The 20690-nt window shown below is 42.1% G+C and overlaps 1 protein-coding gene across 2 annotated transcripts in view; it reads left to right on the forward strand.

Moving 5' to 3' along the window:
- The window catches only part of LOC132834988 (serine-rich coiled-coil domain-containing protein 2-like), a 636764-nt gene that overhangs the window by 498321 nt on the left and 117753 nt on the right, over positions 1 to 20690 (forward strand). For both annotated transcript variants that reach the window (XM_060854168.1, XM_060854169.1), the window contains exon 9: positions 10472 to 10558. In XM_060854168.1, coding sequence (XP_060710151.1) covers positions 10472 to 10558 — 87 coding nt within the window. The remainder of the gene's footprint in view (positions 1 to 10471; positions 10559 to 20690) is intronic.

Below are 20690 nucleotides of genomic sequence, written 5' to 3' on the forward strand. Positions count from 1 at the left end.
GTATAGATTGCTGGTTATTCTGCAGTGTGCGGATTAATGCAGGGTTTTATATTTGTGGAACACTGGGCAATCTAATTGTGCTGCAGCCACGGTGCTTTCTGCAGTAATAAGCAAACATGAATAAGAATAAAATATGAGACATCCATTAACCTAAAATGAATCATTTCACTTATGCTCTTAGGAATTTGCTAATATTCTGCGGGTGAACATATGCCATCCACTACATCCAAAGTGCAGACATGGATATGTGTAGAGTGACTCTGGGGCTTCCTCAGTTAGAACTGATTACAGTAAAGGTTGATCCAATTGCAAAGACTTTTCTGCATGATGCAGAAGAAGTAATGCTAACACAGTGGTCATGAAAAGATGCACACAAAAGAGAAAGTGGAAATCTTGAAACCGCTATCTTTTGGTCTGGTGTGTACAACAGAATAACGTGTCACAGCCTTTAAACATCCATTAAGTGGCAATTGTGCTGACAGTGTCAGAATCAACTAGGTTTCAGGGAGATGTAGGAATCTATTTTCATATATCATCCATTGTTTCAGAAACATTGAGTAGACTATTAATAGGGATAATATTTGGGCCAGTATTAGTTTTGAAGAAGAAATATGTCTTGTTGCTGATATAACGGATTGGTGATATGATTTACTAATCTGATGAGAGTGGTTTGCCTCATCATTTATTTTGTTTCAAAGACTATAAGAAGTTTGCTAACTAACTTTTAAGTAAAAATCAGCCTTTGATTGTAGATGTCCACAGTTGCAGAGAATATTAATGATGAATTTGGGTATATTTATGTTTCATTAGTGAGGATTATTTCATAATTACAAAGTCATGATTGAGTTCCATGAGGATTCCTCACAGGGAAATGTAAATGAATATTTCACACATTACTTGTTATGCTCTGTTCTAGAGGGAGATGGCAATTATAAAACTTTATGTCCCAGCATCCAAATTGTACATTACTCTACTGAGGATATATCTGATGTCATGTACTGTACCAAACAATGTCACTCTGAAAGACACTGTGCAATGCAAGAATTGGGCAAGTTGCTTCTCATTGCAAGTACCTTCCTCCCATAGGTGTGTCACCAAATAATTACAAGCCGCACCCCATTACACGCTCGTTACGGATTAGAAACTGAACACTCTCTTGCTTTTCAAATAACACAATCCTTGCATTTTGAAAGCGAGTAATAATCAGATACTTGGCTATTAATATAGGTTCTGAAAATGTGTTGCTGGAAAAGCGCAGCAGGTCAGGCAGCATCCAAGGAACAGGAAATTCGACGTTTCGGGCATAAGCCCTTCATCCTGATGAAGGGCATATGCTCGAACGTCGAATTTCCTGTTCCTTGGATGCTGCCTGACCTGCTGCGCTTTTCCAGCAATACATTTTCAGCTCTGATACTCCAGCATCTGCAGACCTCACTTTCTCCTCGAAGATATTAATATAGGTTGCCTTTTATACATAATCCAATGTGACTGGAATGGCCAGATAATCGAAATTATACCCAGAATGGTGGTTGGAGTTGATTTCCTCTTGATATTCCATTCTACAGAAGAACCAGCAGATGATTCATTGCAATCTACCAGTGATTCTCTTGAACTGTTAGCTGGTTTGTGTAATGATTGGATCAAGGCCAGCTAAGTGGGCATATGCAGAATAGAAGTTTCCTGATTGAGGCTATTAATCTGGGCCAATGAGGGACCCCTGGCTGACAGATATCAACAGGCGTATCAGAGGTTGTATTCAGTCTGGGAGCTGACTCTGAGGGAGCTGGATCAATATCAGGTACAATGTACGTGTAAATAATGGGTGACTTGGTGACAGGAAACTGGTCTCTATGGAGTTAGTTCAGTTTGGACATTTCCACGCTATATTTGGGAAAGTATTTTCCTGTCTGGACAATCAAAATGATATTAGGAGCCTCCTCCACAGCAAACTTGCACCTTAGCATTTTGTTTTATTCCCACATGGAACATGGATGTCACAGGCTGATGCAGCAGGTAGTGCCCATGCCTAGTTACCCTTGAGAAGGTGATGGTGACCTGCCTTCTTCAATTGCCATAGCCCATGTGCTGTGGATAGACCCACAATACCATAAGGGACGGAATCCCAGGATTTTCACCCAGTGATATTGAAGAAACAGAGTCATATTTTCAAGTCGGATGGTGAGTGGCTTGGAGAGGAACTTGCAGGGGGTGGATTTCCCAAGTATTTGTTGTCTTTACCATTCTCGATGGTGGTGATCATGGTTTAGAAAGGTGACCTGGTGAAAGTTCTGCAGATGGTGAACACTGTTGATACCGAACGTCAATGGTGGAGGCAGTGAATGTTTGTTGATGGGGTGCCAATTAAGTGGACAGCTTTATCCTGGCCAATGTCAAGCTTCTTGAGTGTTGTTGGAGTTGCACCCATCCATGCAGTGGGAAGTATTCCTTCACACTCCTGACTTGTGCCTTGTAAATGGTGGACAGGGTTTGGGGAGCCAGGAGGGGAGTTATTCACTGGAGGATTTGTAACCTCCTGCTCCTGTAGCTACAATATTTGTATGGCTAGTCCAGTTCTATTTCTGGACGATGGTGACCCTCAGGATGTTGTTGGGTGGGTAATTCAATGATGGCTATGCAATTGAATATCAAGAGGTGATGGTTAAGATTCTTTCGTATTAGAGATGGTCAGTGCCTGACATTTCTGTAGCAGCTAAGTTACTCCCCACTTGTCAGTCCAAGCCTGGATGTTGTCCAGGTTTTTCTGCACAACTTTACTCCAGCACAATCTGTAACCTCATGGCCCAGCATATTCCCCACTCAATCATTACCATCAAGCCAGGGGACCAACCCTGGTTCAATGGAGAGTGCAGGAGGGCATGCCAGGAGCAGCATCAGGCATATCTGAAAATGAAATATCAACCTGCTGAAGCTACCAAACAGAACAACATGCGTACCAAACAGCATAAGCAGCAAGTGATTGACAGAGCTAAGCAATCCCTCAACCAAAGTCCTGCTACATCCAGTCAAGGTGTTCAATTAAGTAACTCATTGGAGGAGGAGACTCCACAAATATCCCCATCCACAATGATAGAAGAGCCCTACATATTAGTGTAACAGTTAAGGCTGAAGGGTTTGTAGAAATCTTCAACCAGGAGTGTCGAATGGATGATTGATCTTAGCCTCGACTAAAGGTCCCCAGTATCACAGATTCCAGTCTTTAGCTAATTCGATTCACTCCATATGATATCAAGAAACAGTTGGGCACACTGGATAATGGCTCCTGACAACATTCCAGCAACAGTTCTGAAGGCTTGTGCTCCAGAGTTTGCCACTCCCCTAGCCAACATTGTCATCTGGCTGACACTGGGAAAAATTGTCGAGGTGTGTCCTGCACATAAAAAGTAGAACAAATCCAACCAGGCCAATTACTGCCCCAATAGTCTACTCTCCAACATCAGTAAAGTGATGGAAGTTGTCATCAACAGTGCTATGAATCAACACTTACTTAGTGATGCCCAGTTTGGCCCACCTCCTGACCTCATTATAGCCTTGGTCCAAACATGGACAAAAGAGAGAACTTCAAAAGTGAGGGGAGAGTGACAGCCCTTCGCATCAAGGCCGCATTCAACCAAGTGTGGCATCAAGGAGCCTGAGCAAAATTCGAAGGAATGGATCACAGAGAGCAAACTCTCCACTGGTTGGAATCCTATCTGGCACATAGGGAAGATGGTCATGATTGTTGGAGGTCAGTCATCTCAGTTCCAGGACGTCTCTGCAGGAATCCCTCAGGGTAGTGTCCTAGACCCAACCATCTCCAGCTGCTTCATCAGCGACCTTCCCTCCACCATAAGGTCAGAAGCGGGGGGTGTTTGCTGATGATTGCACAACATTCAGCACCATTCACAACTCCTCAGATACTGAAGCACTCCATGTTCAAATGTAACAGGATCTGGACAATATCCAAGCTTATGCTGACAAGTGGTAAGTAATATTTGCTCCATGCAAATGCCAGGCAATGACCACCTCCAATAAGAGGCAATCTAATCATCGCTCCTTGACACTCAGTGGTGTTACCATCACCAAATCCCCTGCTGTCAACATCCTTGGCCTTACCATTGACCAGAAACTCAACTAGACTAGCCATATAAATACTGTGGCCACAGGAACAGGTCAGAGGGTAGTAATACTGCAGCAAGCAACTGACCACCTAACTCCCCAAAGTCTGTCCATCACCTACAAGCCACATTTCAGGAGTATGATGGGATACTCCCCACTTCGATGGGTGTAGTCCAACAACATTTAAGAAGCTTGATTCCTACAAGGATAAAGCAATCCATTTGATTGGCACCACATTCACAAGCATTCTGTCCCTCCACCACTGACACTCAGTAGCAGCAATATATACTACCTACAAGATGTGCTCCAGAAATTCACCAGAGATCCTCAACAGCACATTCCAAACCTGTGACCACTTCCATCTAGACGACAAGGGCAGTAGGTACATGGGAACACCACCACCACCTGCAAGTCCCTTTCAAGCCACTCACTATCCTGGCTTGAAAATATATCGCTGTTCTTTCACTGTCACTTGGTTAAAATCCTGGAATTCCCTCTCTTATGGCAGTTATGGTCAACCTACAGCAGCAGTTCAAGAAAGCATTCACCATCACTTTTTCAAGGACCACTCGGAACGGGTGATAAGTACTGGCCCAGCCAGTAACACCCACATCCCACGAGCGCATTAAAAAAAACTTTGCCATCACAACGTTTAATGTTCATGTGCAATATTTGCTGGGAAAATGGCATTTTATTTGTGCTAAGCAGTGCATATTGGTGCTAAATTAGTTGAATGTATTTCTGATAATTTGGTAGAAGAAGCTACTAAGCATTGCTGAACCAGCATGTTTTAAGTATTGCATATGTAAACACAGAAGAATTTAAAGCATTGTATTATAAATAATTTTGATTTCCAATTTCAAACATATACCATTTTTTGTCTTAATTCATGCATAGCATTTCTAATTCCATTGTAAATTATTGTCCTTTTTAAGGAAGTATAAACTAGCAAGTGTTCTGGAAACATTTGTTTGTGTCTGTTTTCAGCATGAAAGTTAAATTTTACATGAAATACATAAATAAATACGTCACCATGTCGAGTTCTTTTCTTAAATTGCATTTTAATGTACAATAAAATAGTTAACCGAGAGAGCAGCGCAGTAGAATTTATTACTTAAATGATTACTGAGCGTAAACCCTGGAATTGAAAACTGGGGTGAAGAATAAAGTCATTTTCAAAAAAAAAAGTACATTTTAAAATGTGGTTAGCACTGCTGCCTCCAGAGACCCGGGTTCAATTCCTGCCTCGGGCAACTGTCTGTGTGGAGTTTGCACGTTCTCCATGTGTCTGCGTGGGTTTCCTCTGGGCGCTTCAGTTTCCTCCCACAGTCCAAAGATGTGCAGGTTAGGTGAATTGGCCATGCTAAATTGCCCATAGTGTTAGGTGAAGGGGTAAAGTAGGGGAATGGGTCTGTGTGGGTTGCTGTTCAGAGGGTCGGTGTGGATTTGTTGGGCCGAAGGGCCTGTTTCCACACTGTAATTAATCTAATCTAATCTAATCAAAAAATGCTAAAGAGAATTGGTGTTAATTATTCCAAAATGCTCTATTAAATTAGGTTATATTTTAGTTAGTGAAACTGCTGATAGGATAACTGGAGAATGGGTAAAGAGAGGACAACATTCACATTTCAACTCCGGTATCTTGATTTTATTCCAGCCCAAACTATCTTTTTAGAACATCATTTTTCTCTCTAACAACAATTCTGTCTGAACTGTTTCATGTGGTGATCTTTTCTCATCCATTTAAACTCCAGTACCCTGTTTTTTTACCCAATGATGGTGGATCAAATGAGGTCTGAGTTGTGGCACTTTGTGCATAAGAATTCCAAATCTTTTTTGCCGAAATGCACAGCTTCATGTTTTCCCATATTATGCTTCATTTGCACACTCGCTTAACCTATCCATATCCTTCCATAACCTCATTATGGCCCCTTTACAACTTGCTTCCTACCTATCTGTGCCATCAGCACATTTAGCAGCCAACACTTCTGTCCTTTCATCCAAGTCATTTAAATAAATTGTGAGCAATTGAGGTTCCAGATCCCTGTGGCACACCATTCATTTCTTTCTGCCAGCCTGAAAAAGACCCATTTACACTTACTCCCTGCTTCCTATTAACCAGCCAACCTTCCATTCATGTCAATCTGCCACCCCAAAACCACGAGGTTTCATTTTCTACAGTAGCATTTGATGTGGCACTTTATCAGATGCCTCTGAAAATCAAAGTACAGTACATCCACCTGATCTCCTCTGGCTACAACACATGCACTTTCTGAAAGAACTGTAATAGATTGGTTAAACATGACGTTCCCTTTACATGTTCATTTTTCCTGATTATGTTTAGCCGATTAAAGTGCCCTGCTATTACTTCTTTAATCATAGCTTCTTGCATTTTCCCTATGTCAAATGTTCAACTAACTGGCCTGTACTTTCCTGCTGTCTGTCTCCTTTGCTTTCTGAATAGGTATCTGCAAATGAGACCTTGTCCAAACCTAGGGAGTTTTGGAAAATTAAAACCAATATATTGACTGGTGACAGTATTTATTGCCTATCCCTAAATGCACAAAGGGCAGTTAAGAGTTGATTGCATTGATGCGGGTGGAATTATACTTATAGACCCGACGAGGTAAAGACTGCAGTTCCTTTTCCCTAAAGAATATAAATGAACCAGATGGTTTTCTCCAGCAATTGACGAAGCTTCATGGTCATCATTAGATTCAAAATTCCAGAGTTTCATTGAATTTAAATTCCACCATCTGTCATGCCAGGATTCAAGCCCATGTCCCCAGAGCACTACTTGAAGTCTCTAGATTAATAGTTTAGTGATGATACCACAAGGCCATCACACATCAAAGTGCATGAGATTGGCGGTAGTGTACTGAGATGGATATAAAACTGGTTAGCAGAGAGGAAACCATGAACGAGTCTTTTTCTGAATGGCAGGCAGTGATTAGTGGGGTGCCACAGAGATCAGTGCTGAGACCCCAGCCATTAACGATACACGTTAATGATTTGGGAGAGGAAACTAAGTGTAATATTTCCAAATCTGGCATCCCTTACCTCATTTGGCTTGTGTGTGACTCCAGACCCTCAGCACCATGTCTGATTCTGAAATGGCTGGAAAACAAATCAGTTCAATAACAATTCAGGATAACAAATACCACATCCCATATGAACAGTAAACAAAAGCCCATGCATTCTTTTCCAGTGATGTAAAAGCATTCAAAATCCAAAACTTGTCAAGTATTTTCAAGGTTTGTTTTTAAAAAGTTTCTTTCTAACTTTTTTTTTCGACTCCTGAGAATTTGCTTAACAAGGCTATCTTATGCACTGCCTGGGGCAGCTTACTGTTTTATCATCACAATGCAGTCCCGTTGCTTCCTTTATAAAAAAAAGTACTGTCTAAATGTTACGTAGCATAGAACAGTATTTTATTAAAAGAATACAAGTGACATTGGGCCTCCAGGAGGAAATTAAACATGAATGAGAAACTATTTCTTCAGGATGACTGGCAGTTTTATTTCTGCAACCCAATGGATAGGAGCTTAAAGTTGTTGTGTTTTTTTTTCTAAAATTATTTGATTGTGAGGAGCTTTTCTTAATTTAATGTTGCAGTCCTGCATTGAAATGTTTATTTATACAGGCAATTGCTGTGTTTATTGGACATCAAGAGGTGTTGAGGAGACCAGTTTAAGGTTGTTTAGCTTAGTTACAAATCACACAACCCCAAGTTTATTTGGAGGCATTAGCTTTCAGAGTGGTGCTCCTTCACCAGGTCGTTGAGTCACCGCCTGATGAAGAAGCAGCGCTCCGAAAACTCGTGCCTCCAAATAAAACTGTTGGACTGCAACCTGGTGTTGTGAGAGTTTTAACTTTGTCCACCCCAATCCCAACACCAGCTCCTCCAAATCATAGCTTAGTTACATTAATTATAAGTTATAGACTTTGCCTCTGGTCATGGTAGACTCTCAGTTTTGATCATTTTGGCATAATTACCTTTTTCAGCGGTTATTAATAACTAGCCAGACAATTATGTTCTGTAAATTACAATGAAGTAGTCCGTCATGGTTTTGTATGTTGGTCAACTGCAGATCTGGCCATTAAACAGCTTTGGCCACCACTGTGAGGCATCCTGAACATTTATGGATCCTTCTATCAACGACACCTATGCTATTGGTTCCAGCAAGAGTTGGTCATCAGCTTTAGTGGAGTGGGGTAGGAGGTCGGGGAGTTGTTCTTTCTCTGTGCCTCAAGCTTGCAAGACTATATGCCCACAGCTTGAGCACAGTAAAATATATAATGTGAGGATCATGAACCTATGTTTCTGTTTGCAAACAACACTTTTACAAATAACTCAATTTATATTTGTATAACACTTTTAATGTCATGTTCCAAGGTGCCACAGAAATATCATAAACTAAGTATAACACTGAGTTATTTAACATAATATTAGATCAGATGGTTAACATATCAAAGAACTTGATTCAAGAATTGTCATAAAGGACGACTGTGAGGCTGAGAGGTGTCGGAAGGGAATTGCAGAGCTTGTGCTGAGATAACTGAAGGTACAACCACCAATGGTGAAGCAACTGAACCGAGGGTGCACAAGAGGCAACTACGAGAGAAGCACAGATACTCCAGGGGGTCATTAGGTCGGAGGAGATTATGTGAATCAAAAGGGCTAAGCAATGATAGGGATTTGAAGACAAGGCTGAGAATTTTAAAATAAAAGTGTTGTTCAACCAGAAACCAACATCAGTCTGTGAGCACATGGGGGGTGTAGAGGATTGTGACCTGCCATTGAGACTTAGGCAGCTGAATTTTGAATGACCTCACTTTATGGAGGATGTGGGAGACCAGAAGTGTGCTGGAATCTGTTGGCACAGCTCATTCAGAGTTGGAGTATTCATGTTGTGTGCAAGGCCAGGAAATGGCAGCCATATTTCACATACAACATGTATCTGATTCTCTGCAACATAAAATTACACTGCAGTGAGCTATGATCGAGCTATAATTTCTGCAACTACTCCAAAGAAATCATGTCCAGAGGTGCTAGCCTGTTCACTGGAGAAGCAGATAATATAGATAGAATAAAGAATCGATCCTTCCCACAGATAAAATAAGCTGTGTTAAAAATACAGTACAAAAGATGACAGAGGTTTTGAAAATGTAAATTTCCTAGACAGGGATTAGACCCCCAGCAAAGGAAGATAACAGCTAAAATGAGTAAATGTGGGAACTTAGGAAGTAAATAACTGAAATTTACACTATGTTTTATGCAGTTGATGACTAACATTAATTTATGAGGTTGACAATATATTTTATTTTCATATTATTTGATTTCAGTCAGGTATCTTTCTAATGGTGGTGACTGTTTGGGTTAATTTGTTTGCTTTAGTTTCCCATTGATTTCCGTTCAATCGAGATTTCTTTCTTTCTTTCTTTCTTCATATTCTCTCCCTCCCAGTGCCTTCCTCCACTGACTAATCTTCATACTTCACACTTACCAGTTCCTTAGAGTTTATATTACACTAGATTTAAATCTAGCCTTTTGGTGACATATTTATTGCAAGTTGATGGTTCATTGGTATGACGTATATAATAGGCTCCTGTTACAGAGTATTTATAATACAGAAGCAGACCATTTGCCTCAGTTGGTCCGTACTGGTGTTTATGACCTGACCACACCTGATTTCATCGGCATTCCCTGTTTTTTTTGTATTTCCCAGCTTCTCCTTAAATACATTTAGTGCTATCCACATCAACTACTCTACCTGGTATGGAGCTTCACATTCTAACCATTCTCTGAGGAATCGAATTTGGATTTATTAATGACCATTTTATGTTGGTGACTGTTTCTTCTGGATTCCTCAAAAATACAAACATAAATTCCATTTATACCCCATTAAATGTCTATGTAATGCTAAAACCCTTCATTGGGACATCCCTCAATATTTTTTAACCAGAGGGAGGCCAAGCCTGATGGATATTTTTCTGTTACAAGGCTGTGTACAATGAGTTTATTACTGATGTAGGGCTCATCTGATCAGTATAGATCTCCACTCTGCCTAGGAAGGACAAGGCAACACCATTCAAGCATCATCTTGGTTAGCATGTTAGATTAAGGGAGACAAGTTCACTAGAAGCATTGGACATCTGTTGCTGTCTTTCTTCGTATCATCATTGAGCACAGCACCCCAACAATCAACTGGAAATCAAAGCATTCCAACTATCTTTTCTTATTTTGGTAGACTTCCTGCTACCCTGAAGTCCTGTCACCTCTCTAAGTAAGTCTGTACTTTTGTTTAATCTCTCTACCCTAATGGCCTGTTTTATTTTTTGTCTTCATGACCAGACTGATGAGCTACTTGGTGAGATCCAAGGGCTACAGGAAGAAATGAAGAGAAAGGATCAGATGATCGAACAACTGCAACAGCAGCTGGTGAGTCTGACCTCCAACTGAAGGCAATTTCAATTCTCACAGGCTTGATACAAACATCCAACAGTATCAGCTCAAGTTCTGGTAAAGGAAGGCAGGCTGTGTTCCTTGATCTCTGTTATTAAAGAAAGGAGACTACGTTCACTCGAGCCCGGTTGCTATGATGCTATGCAATGCTCATTATGGGGTTTATGGGTCAGGTGACAGCCCTTTTAAGTGACCCAAATGAATGATCAATTGAGATTGACTTTGACACAACTGAAAGTTGCTATCTCCTTTTAACTCTGTGGAATCTTGTGTATTTCAATTATGTTGCCTCTCAGTCTTTTAAATTCCAATGAATACAGACCTGACCTGCTCAACCTTTCCTCATGAAACAGTCCTCCTGAACCTGGGATTAACCTAGCAAACCCACCTTCAGTGAGAAGGACAAGGGCAGCCGATGCATGGGAACACCATCACCTGCAAGTTCCTCTCCAAACACTCACCATGCTGACTTGGAAATATATCTCGGTTCCTTCGTTGTCGCTGGGTCAAAATCCTGGAACTCCCTTCCTAAGGGCATATGAACTGCATGCAGTGGTTCAAGAAAGCATTCACCATTACCTTCTCAAGGGGCAGCTAGGGATGGGCAATGAATGCTGGCCAGCCAGTGATTCCCACATCACATGAGTGAATAAAAGAAATCTGCCAGCTGATTTTCCTTAGATTAGGGAACAATATTATTCATAGTATTCCAGCTATGATCTGACGAATGCCTTGTAGAGTTTTAAAACTACTTCCCTATTGTCATACTCTGTTCCCTTTCTGTTAAAGACCAACACTCCATGTACCTTCCCTATTACCTGCTGAATTTGTACATTAGCTTTTTTGTGATGTATACTTGAGGGCTCCCAAATCCCATTTGCTTTATCTTTCTGCAGTCTTTCTCCATTTAAACAATTTTCAGCTGCTCTATTTTTCCTGCCAAAGTGCATGACTTCACATTTTCCCACATTATATACCACCTGCCAAGTTTTTGCCTAATCATCCAAACTGTGTCCATGTGTAGACTCTTTGCATCATCCTCACCACTTGCCTTCCCACCTAGTTTTGTGTCTGTAACATTTCCTGCTGCCATCCATGTCGTCAATATATTTTGTAAATAATTGTGACCCAACATTGATCCCGGTGGCATATTGCTTTCTGAAAATGCTCTACCTCCCCCACCCCCTTCAATCCCAACTCTGACTCTTGTTTGTTAACCAATCCTCACACACCCTAATGAATATTCCCTCCAAGACCATGGGCTGTTTCTCTTTCAGCCAGCTAAGTTTCTATCCAAACTAATATGTTACTTGCCACACGCTGAGCTTTTATTTTCCACAATAACTATTGATGTATCACCTTATCAAATGTCTTCTGGAAATCCAGGTACAGAGATGTAGTACATCGATAGGCTTCCTTTGATCTACACTATGTGTTACTCCTTCAAGAAACTCCAATAATTTGGTTAACCATAATTTCCCTATTACAGCACCATGCTGATTCTTGCTGCTAACCTTCAGTTTTTCTGAGTGCATGGCTTTAATCTTTTTAATGAGACATTCTAACACCTTGCTCATGCTGGATGTCAACCTGTTTTCTACACCCCTCCCTTCTTGTATAAGGGGATTATATTTACTACTTTCCAGTCTAATGGAACTTTTCCTGAATTTAGGAAATCTTGGAAAATTAATATCAACACATCCATTACCTCATTAGTCACCTCATTTAAAATTCTAGGATGAAGTCTGTCTGGACCCAGAGATTGATTGAACTCAGATTTCTCCAGTTTCCTCATTTCCCCTCCCCCCACCTTGTCTTAGTCGGTTCCCTCAACTCAGCACCGCCCTCCTAACCTGCAATCTTCTTCCTAACCTCTCCGCCCCCACCCCACTCCGGCCTATCACCCTCACCTTGACCTCCTTCCACCTATCCCACCTCCATCGCCCCTCCTCCAAGTCCCTCCTCCCTACCTTTTATCTTAGCCTGCCTGGCACCCTTTCCTCATTCCTGATGAAGGGCTCTGGCCCGAAACGTCAAATTTCCTATTCCTTGGATGCTGCCTAACCTGCTGCGCTTTAACCAGCAACACATTTTCAACCCAGAGATTTGTCAGCTTACAGTTCCGTGAGTTTGTTTGAGTACTGCTTCCCTTGTGATGGTGATTCTGTTAAATTGCTCTTTCCATGCTCCTTTTTAAACAGTCCAATGTAACCTTGTAGACATTCTATGTTTTTCTCTCATTACTTTCGGGTTAGTTGAATGTAAGTACCTCCTCCGCACTCCACTTAGGTTTGGTGTTTCATGTACTCAAGAGTGCCAACTGAGGTACCAAGGTACCTAGATACAGGATATTGAGAATAAATTAGAAAAATAACAATGTAAAAGGTTAAGCATTACAGTCCTTCAGCAGACTGATCTGGAGCCTCACCTCCAGCCCACACTGGGCCCTCACCTCCAGCTCACACTGGGACATCCACTCCAGCCCACACTGGGCCCTCACCTCCAGCCCACACTGGGACATCACCTCCAGCCTACACCTCCAGCCCATACCAGGACATCACCTCCAGCCTACACAGGGACATCCCCTTCCGCCCACACCGGGATATCCCCTCCAGCCCACACCGGGATATCCCCTCCAGCCCATGCTGTGCCCTCACCACCAGCCCACGCCGGGACATCCCCTCCAGCCCACGCCGGGCCCTCACCTTCAGCCCACGCCGGGCCCTCACCTCCAGCCCACGCCGGGCCCTCACCTCCAGCCCACGCCGGGCCCTCACCTCCAGCCCACGCCGGGCCCTCACCTCCAGCCCACGCCGGGCCCTCACCTCCAGCCCACGCCGGGCCCTCACCTCCAGCCCACGCCGGGCCCTCACCTCCAGCCCACGCCGGGCCCTCACCTCCAGCCCACGCCGGGCCCTCACCTCCAGCCCACGCCGGGCCCTCACCTCCAGTCCACGCCGGGCCCTCACCTCTGTGACCCATCAAGTTCTTCCTGTGGGCCTACCACGGTCCCACTCTGAGCACCAAGCTCTGCCACTATCAACAATCCAGCAGGTTCCTCCGAGCCCAGGCTCCAGACCTACTGAAGCCACCACTGCTGGTGACCCTCCAACACCACTCTGGCTTCCCCATAGTGTCAGAAGATGAAAGAAAAGACAAAAAAGCTGAGAGAGGAGTGAGTGAGGGAAGGATGCTGCTGGCCAGGAACATATAGGCTCAGGTGTCCTGAACACACTGCGATGGCAGTGCTGCCATATTGGTATAACCTTCTGTGGAATGTGGCAAGTATATACCAGTTTTCTGAAGTGCCTTAGATCTCTGACAACCCACTGGAAATCTGGATCGTGTGTTTGGATAGCTGCAAATGTGTTGCTGGTCAAAGCACAGCAGGTTAGGCAGCATCTCAGGAATAGAGAATTCGACGTTTCGAGCATAAGCCCTTCATCAGGGCTTATGCTCGAAACGTCGAATTCTCTATTCCTGAGATGCTGCCTAACCTGCTGTGCTTTGACCAGCAACACATTTGCAGCTGTGATCTCCAGCATCTGCAGACCTCATTTTTTACTCGTGTGTTTGGATAACCCATTGTTGAAGGAAACATACTAAATTGCTCAGAAGATCCCACACATTTTTACCAACTGCTGATCTTTGCCTGAGAAATCTCTCCATTGTTCGAATAGAGACATAAAGATTTACTAAATTTATTGTCAGTGCTATCGTTTCATGCTTGTCTTTCACCGTTGAGTCTGTGAGGTCAACCTTGATGAAATTTTAATTGAAAATATTCTCAAGGAATGAGCAGAAATTTAAGAAATATAGCATGAAAAGATCCAATTATTAAGCATGAAAAGCATCTTTGAAACAACCTGGTGTGAAATATCATTTATCCAAGGATTTGACTCAAGAACCCAGATGGAGGAAGTGTCTAAAAAAATTCGAAGCCTGCAAATATCAAATTAATCTCTTATCCTGGTCACTGGATTGAACTAGTTTTCAACAATTTCCTTTTAAAATATTGATGAAAGTAACTGAAACGTTGACACCAGTCATGTCTATGACAAAGGCAGCAGCTTCATGAGAGTCAGGGCTTATAAATGGATATTTCTAAAGTACACCAAAAGTCATAAAAACACATTAGCAATGCTTTATTTTTTAAAAATTAGGCTTTATTTTTAGAGGGGTAGAATTTAATCTTGGTTAAACCACACTTTGATGCTTCAGAAATGCTGGTTGGTGGTGACCTGAGGGAGATGCTGAGGGTCGTGTTCATACTCCAACACGGTAAGCAACATTAGAAGTGAGTGGAGTTGACCACAGTCCACAGTAACCCCCATCCCCCAAACTTTCCCGGGTCTTTAGAGATGTATCCTATATGATGTGACAGCATGGAGAGTATCACCTAGTCTATGACTAATAGTGCAAGGATTCAAATTGCTGATTCTGAGTTAAGTACAAGACAATGCATGTAGGAGCAGAATTAGGCCATTCAGCCCATCGAGTCATGACTGATCTGATAACCCTTAACTTCACTTTTCTGCCTTTTTCCCTCTAATGTTTGATTCTCTTACTGATTAGAAATCTAAATATCTCAGCCTGACATGCCAAAACTGGGTCTGTTAAGATACTTGAGGGGCTTTTGCTGGAAACGTCGATTTTCCTGCTCCTCGGATGCTGCCTGACCTGCTGTGCTTTTCCAGCAACTCTCTAATCTTGCCATTGTAATTATGTCAGTTTCTGATTCTGAGAAAACGTAGGATCAGAGTTGATTTTCACTGCCCCTTCTCCAAGATAGGCAAGTTGTTTTAGTGAGAGGAAATTACTGCAGACGCTGGAATCTATACTGAAAGCAAAAACATGCTGGAAATCACAGTGGGTCAGGTAGCATCCATGGAGAGAGAGCACCCGAATGTTTCAAGTCTAGGTGACTCTTTATCAGAGCTGTTCAGAGTTCATCAGAATTGTTTTATTCCTGTCCCACCTCCAGGAACAATTAAATGATGATTGAGACAGCACGATGCTAGCTATTTTATGACCATCAGAGAAAAAGCTGTAATGTAGTACTGTGCATTAAAACACAAGTTATCCTATGCTACTTCAGCAGGAATGCAACCCAGGTAGATTAAAGCAGAAGATGAATTGATCTGCAGTAAAAGGGTTAGAAGATAGCTCACTCAGAATCGAAGTGAAGCTTTTCTTTTGAAAGATGGATGAAACTATTCTCCAACTGACATCAAACTGGGTGACGCAGGGTCAGAGGACTTTGAATTCGACTGTCTGGAGTGACACCTGGCACAAAGACTGATGGACAGCCTCCTTTCGTTCATGGATGTCAGAGATGAAAAGAATCAAACATGTATAGATGCCACAGGCTTGTTACTAATGGATGAGCAGTATAGGATAAGATTACTGTTGTATTTAGGGATAATTGGCACTTCGATGAAATGCCTAGATGCGATCAATCCATCCTTTTGTTCAGGGTTTTATTGATTGTTTTGACATTAGGTCCAGTCCACTTAGAATACACAGTCAGAGTGCCACCACCATTACTTTCCAGGAAGAATATTTTGTCGCTTTTATGTTCAAAGAGATTCAAACTCAGGCCTCATCTTGAGTCAATAGTTATGTAGTGTGACTTTACCAAAGATTATATTTACCTCCTGCTGTTGGGAAAATGGATTGGGGAATGACTGAGAGATGCATTGATTTGGTGCGAACTATTTTAAGCTCTTTTCTTCACTGAATACCACTCTGCAGCACAGAATGTACTTAACTTGGGGCTGTGTTTTTGATTTGTCAATGATGAATTGTATCTTTCTGTGTCTTTTCTAAATTTAAAGTTTAAAAGGCTATTGTGCTTCTGACTTACCCAGCAAGTGACTTGCAAGTAGATGTGTACTGGCTTCCAACCCTCAGCTGCCTATTCAGAAAAATCCACAATAGTTTGAGTTTTGTATGTAAAAGCATAATTTATTTTCCCCACATACAAATATACATGAAGCAAGATTTGTCTGCTAGTAGGAAGCATTTCTATGCCAGGCCGGAAGCTCATCCAGAAATTTGTAGAAACATTTTAGAAGTAATTTGTGGGGGCTCATCAAATCATCGAATCCCTACAGTATAGAATCAGGCCAGTTGGGCCAACAAGTCCACAACAGCCCTCCAAAGAGTATCCCACCCAGACCTGCACCCCTACCCTATTGCTCTACACTCCCCCCCCCCCCCCCCCCCCCCCGACTAATGCCTCTAACCTTCACATCCCGATACAATGGGCAATTTAGCATGGCCAATTCACCTGACCTGCACATTTTTGGATTGTGGGAGGAAACCGGAGCACCCGAGGAAACCTACGCAGACACGGGGAGAATGTGCAAACTCCACACAGACAGTTGTCCGAGGCTGGAATCGAACCCAGGTCCCTGGCACTGTGGGGCAGCAGTGCAAACCACTGAGCCACACATGTTGACACCTTGTTTGTATTAGTTATATTTTGCTGCACATTTTCTTGGCTAGCTGAGGTACATTTCAGAACCTATCACAGGGATCAGATTGAGACCGACTTTCCTCCACCTGCAGGCGCTACAAAGTCAGATTGGAATAAATAATGCAGGATCCCCTGCTGCCAGGAACAAGGACTCTCTGATTCAGCGAGTATTTATTCTCTTCCAAAGTGTAATATTTCATTGTTGTGCATTCAATTAAAAGATAGTATCAGAAAAATAGTGGCTGTAAAAAGACTAATTTGGCCGGCTCCCTCTCCTGTGAGCTATTTTGTTAAGAGTGCATGAGTAACCATTAAACTGATTTTCAGTGTTGAGACTAAGCAGTGAGGCAGTGCATTGAAACTAATAAATAATTGCCTTTCAGGTATAGTAGACCTTTCTGATCGATTGATCCCACTTGCTCACTATATTTCATACTCCCTTTGCTCTCTAGAAATTCATCTGATTGTCTTGCACTCATTTCTGTCATTTGCTTCTCATTTTCCTGCTCTCTCCCTTCCACATTCCTATTACCTTGGAACCAATAATCTTCTATGATTTCCCTTCTGTTCCTGTACACTGAAAGCATTATTTAATTTAGTGCAGTTATAAAGTCATAATAAACACTAACTTATGGTAACTATTAAAATCATACAACACCAGGTTATAGTTCCAATTAAACCTGTTGGACTATAACCTGGTGCTGTGTGATTTTTAACTTCGTCCACCCCAGTCCAACCCTGGCTCCTCTACATCATGGTAACTGTTACTGAACATGAAGTGACTGAAATCACGTTTTGTGTGCCAAATATCACAGTTTAGTAACTATTAATTTATTTGTAACTTACAAGTAAAACATTTATTGAACACATAAGCTGCTTTTTGGTATTTTTACTGAGGGCAGGTCCAAGGGTAGGGCATGTAGACACCTCTAGAATCCGCTGCATTGGGAATGGTGATCACACGCCTCATTGTTGACCCCAGTTTAATCCGTGCTGTCCAGCAACTTGTCTAACTGAGCCAATGCAAGGAGCTTGAATTGTTTATGGAATCTTGTAGTCTTACGTACATATCGTGATAGTGATGGTATGCACTCTAAATATTTTCCATCCTGACCAAGAAACTCTCTGAATTCTACCGCTTGCCTCCCGCACGTGAAGGAAGGATTTGCAGCTTGTTACTGAGCAGGGTGTTTATTAATGTGAAGGCATCCTCCTTAGACATCATGTCCTAGAGTGGAACCTGAACCCAGAACTGGTGGCTCAGAGACAGGGAAGCTCCATACTGTGATACAAAACAACCTCACATTTGGATCTAAAACATGATCACTTGATGCTGTGGGTTCACTGATGAACAGTTAGTCTCTGGCTGGTCCAAAATAACCGTCAGAATAGCAATAACCATATTTTGAAAGTACACCTAACGTACTGTCAGAATATGAAACATCAGCATTAACCATATTTTAGAATATCTGAAACTCAAACTCTTCCACTTTAAGAAGACAATAAGACACTATGTCTAAATCTCTGCGATAGAGAATTATCAGTTAGATCCTGGAAACGTGGAGAATGATCACTTGAATATAAAGAAAAGAAACACCACCAGTGCTAAAAGTCTGAAACAAAGATGGAAAATAATGAACATTGCCAGCAAGTCACCAATCATTAGAAAAGAGGAGATGAACTGATTGGTCAGCTGTAGAAACTTTAACTGCTCTCTCTCTAGCCTGTCAAGTATTTCCAACATTTTCATTTTTTGGAATTATTTCTTTCCTTTCCTGAGTCTGGATGGATTACATTGATGGAATGTTGGGAAAGGAGTTAGTAAATCAGTTCTTTTGTATGGTCGCTATTTTAAAATATCTGTCTGCATCACAATGCAGTATATTGTGAATAAAAATGAATATTTTCATTAAATTTGGAATTCAAAGTAACTGCAAATGTTCATCAATATCAACATCATGAAAACAATTGAACTAAAAAATGAGCATCTCTAGGAGTAACTTGTAAACGCGAGAACCAGCTCTTTAAATGTGTGGCTTGGCACTGATCCAGCATCCTTTCACTCTGAACCAGATTTGCTCTTTGGTTGGATCTTGTGGGCCATTATCTTGTATCCATGTGACAAAACAGCAAACAAATGCTCAAAATCTCAAGTAAACAGAGGTTATCACAGAGCCATGACTGGGCTGAGCTGACCTTCTCTCACATTGAAAAGCAATTCCCATATTCTGTTGATAGTAATAATGATGAAATGCCAGAGCACAGAACTCCAAAGCACAGTGAATGGTGTGTTCACTCCAGGTGCTTTAGTCTTCTGTCTATATTGGACTGCAGTTTCAGGAGAGTGGCGGAATGGCACCTTGCTGCCACTGTTGGAATATTGCGTGCAATTCTGGTCTCCTTCCTAGCGGAAAGATGTTGTGAAACTCAAGGGTGTAGCCAAGATTGGAGGATTTGTGCTATAGGGAGAGGCTGAATAGGCTGGGGCTGTTTTCCCTGGGGCATCGGAGGCTGAGGGGTGACCTTATAGAGGTTTATAAGATCATGATGGGCATGGATAGGATAAATAGACGGTCTTTTCCCTGGGTTGGGGAGTCCAGACGAGAGGGCATAGGTTTACGGTGAGAGGGGAAACATATAAAAGAGATCTAAGGGGCAACTTTTTCACGCAGAGGGTGTTACGGGTATGGAATGAACTGCCAGAGGAAGTGGTGGAGGCTGGTACAATTACAACATTTAAGAAGCATTTGGATGGGTATATGAATAGGAAAGGTTGGGAGGGATATGGGCCGGGTGCTGGCAAGTGGGACTAGATTGGGTTGGGATATCTGGTCGGCATGGACGGGTTGGACCGAAGGGTCTGTTTCCGTGTTGTACATCTCTATGACTCTGACCTATTCACCATTGGTTTCTTCCACAGTCTTCACTCTCAAGGTGTCCATTGCAAGTTAATGCAAAGTATTGGTGCTCCTTTTTGATTCTTATCCTACTTGTGCATTTCCATTGCCACTGATATTCTGTAGACCTAACCAACTGCATGTCTCATGACTAACTCAGAATTAATTAATCCAGTGACAATTCACAAGGCCCACTTAAAAACTGGTTCCCTGCTAAAGCTGAAACAGTCAGGATCTGTTTTACATCTCAAAGTGGAGCCTGCAGCAGGATGGTAACTTCACTGTAGCTGTGCACAAGCAGCATAAATACAAATGAGATCAGCGCAGGAGGAGATAATTCAAGCCTGTGTCTCAGAAGAGGCTTTTACCTGGAGGAGAGTTCAAGTGCTGAATATTGTGCTGCTTCCATATGAGGAATGAGAAATCGATAAATTATCAGAAAATGGATGAGTAAGCTATAGTCTCCTGTCAGTCGTAACTGAGGAGCAGATGGTTGAGTACATGAAGAAATGTCAGTTTTTCTCACATTAGGTTTTTAGACACAATCCAAGGAGGATGTGGACCAGCAGGGGGAAGTGTAGAGGCACAAACTCTCTCAGATTTCTTTAACATGAAAGTATTACATGACTTTCTCTCCCTTTACTGTAAATATAGACTATCTCTGGGAAAGTTCATTTCCCTTTCGTTTCTGCAACATCCATCATGCTAGGTGAAACATTCTTAAATTTAT

Source organism: Hemiscyllium ocellatum, chromosome 43 (assembly GCF_020745735.1).
Source record: "Hemiscyllium ocellatum isolate sHemOce1 chromosome 43, sHemOce1.pat.X.cur, whole genome shotgun sequence".
NCBI lineage: Eukaryota > Metazoa > Chordata > Chondrichthyes > Orectolobiformes > Hemiscylliidae > Hemiscyllium > Hemiscyllium ocellatum.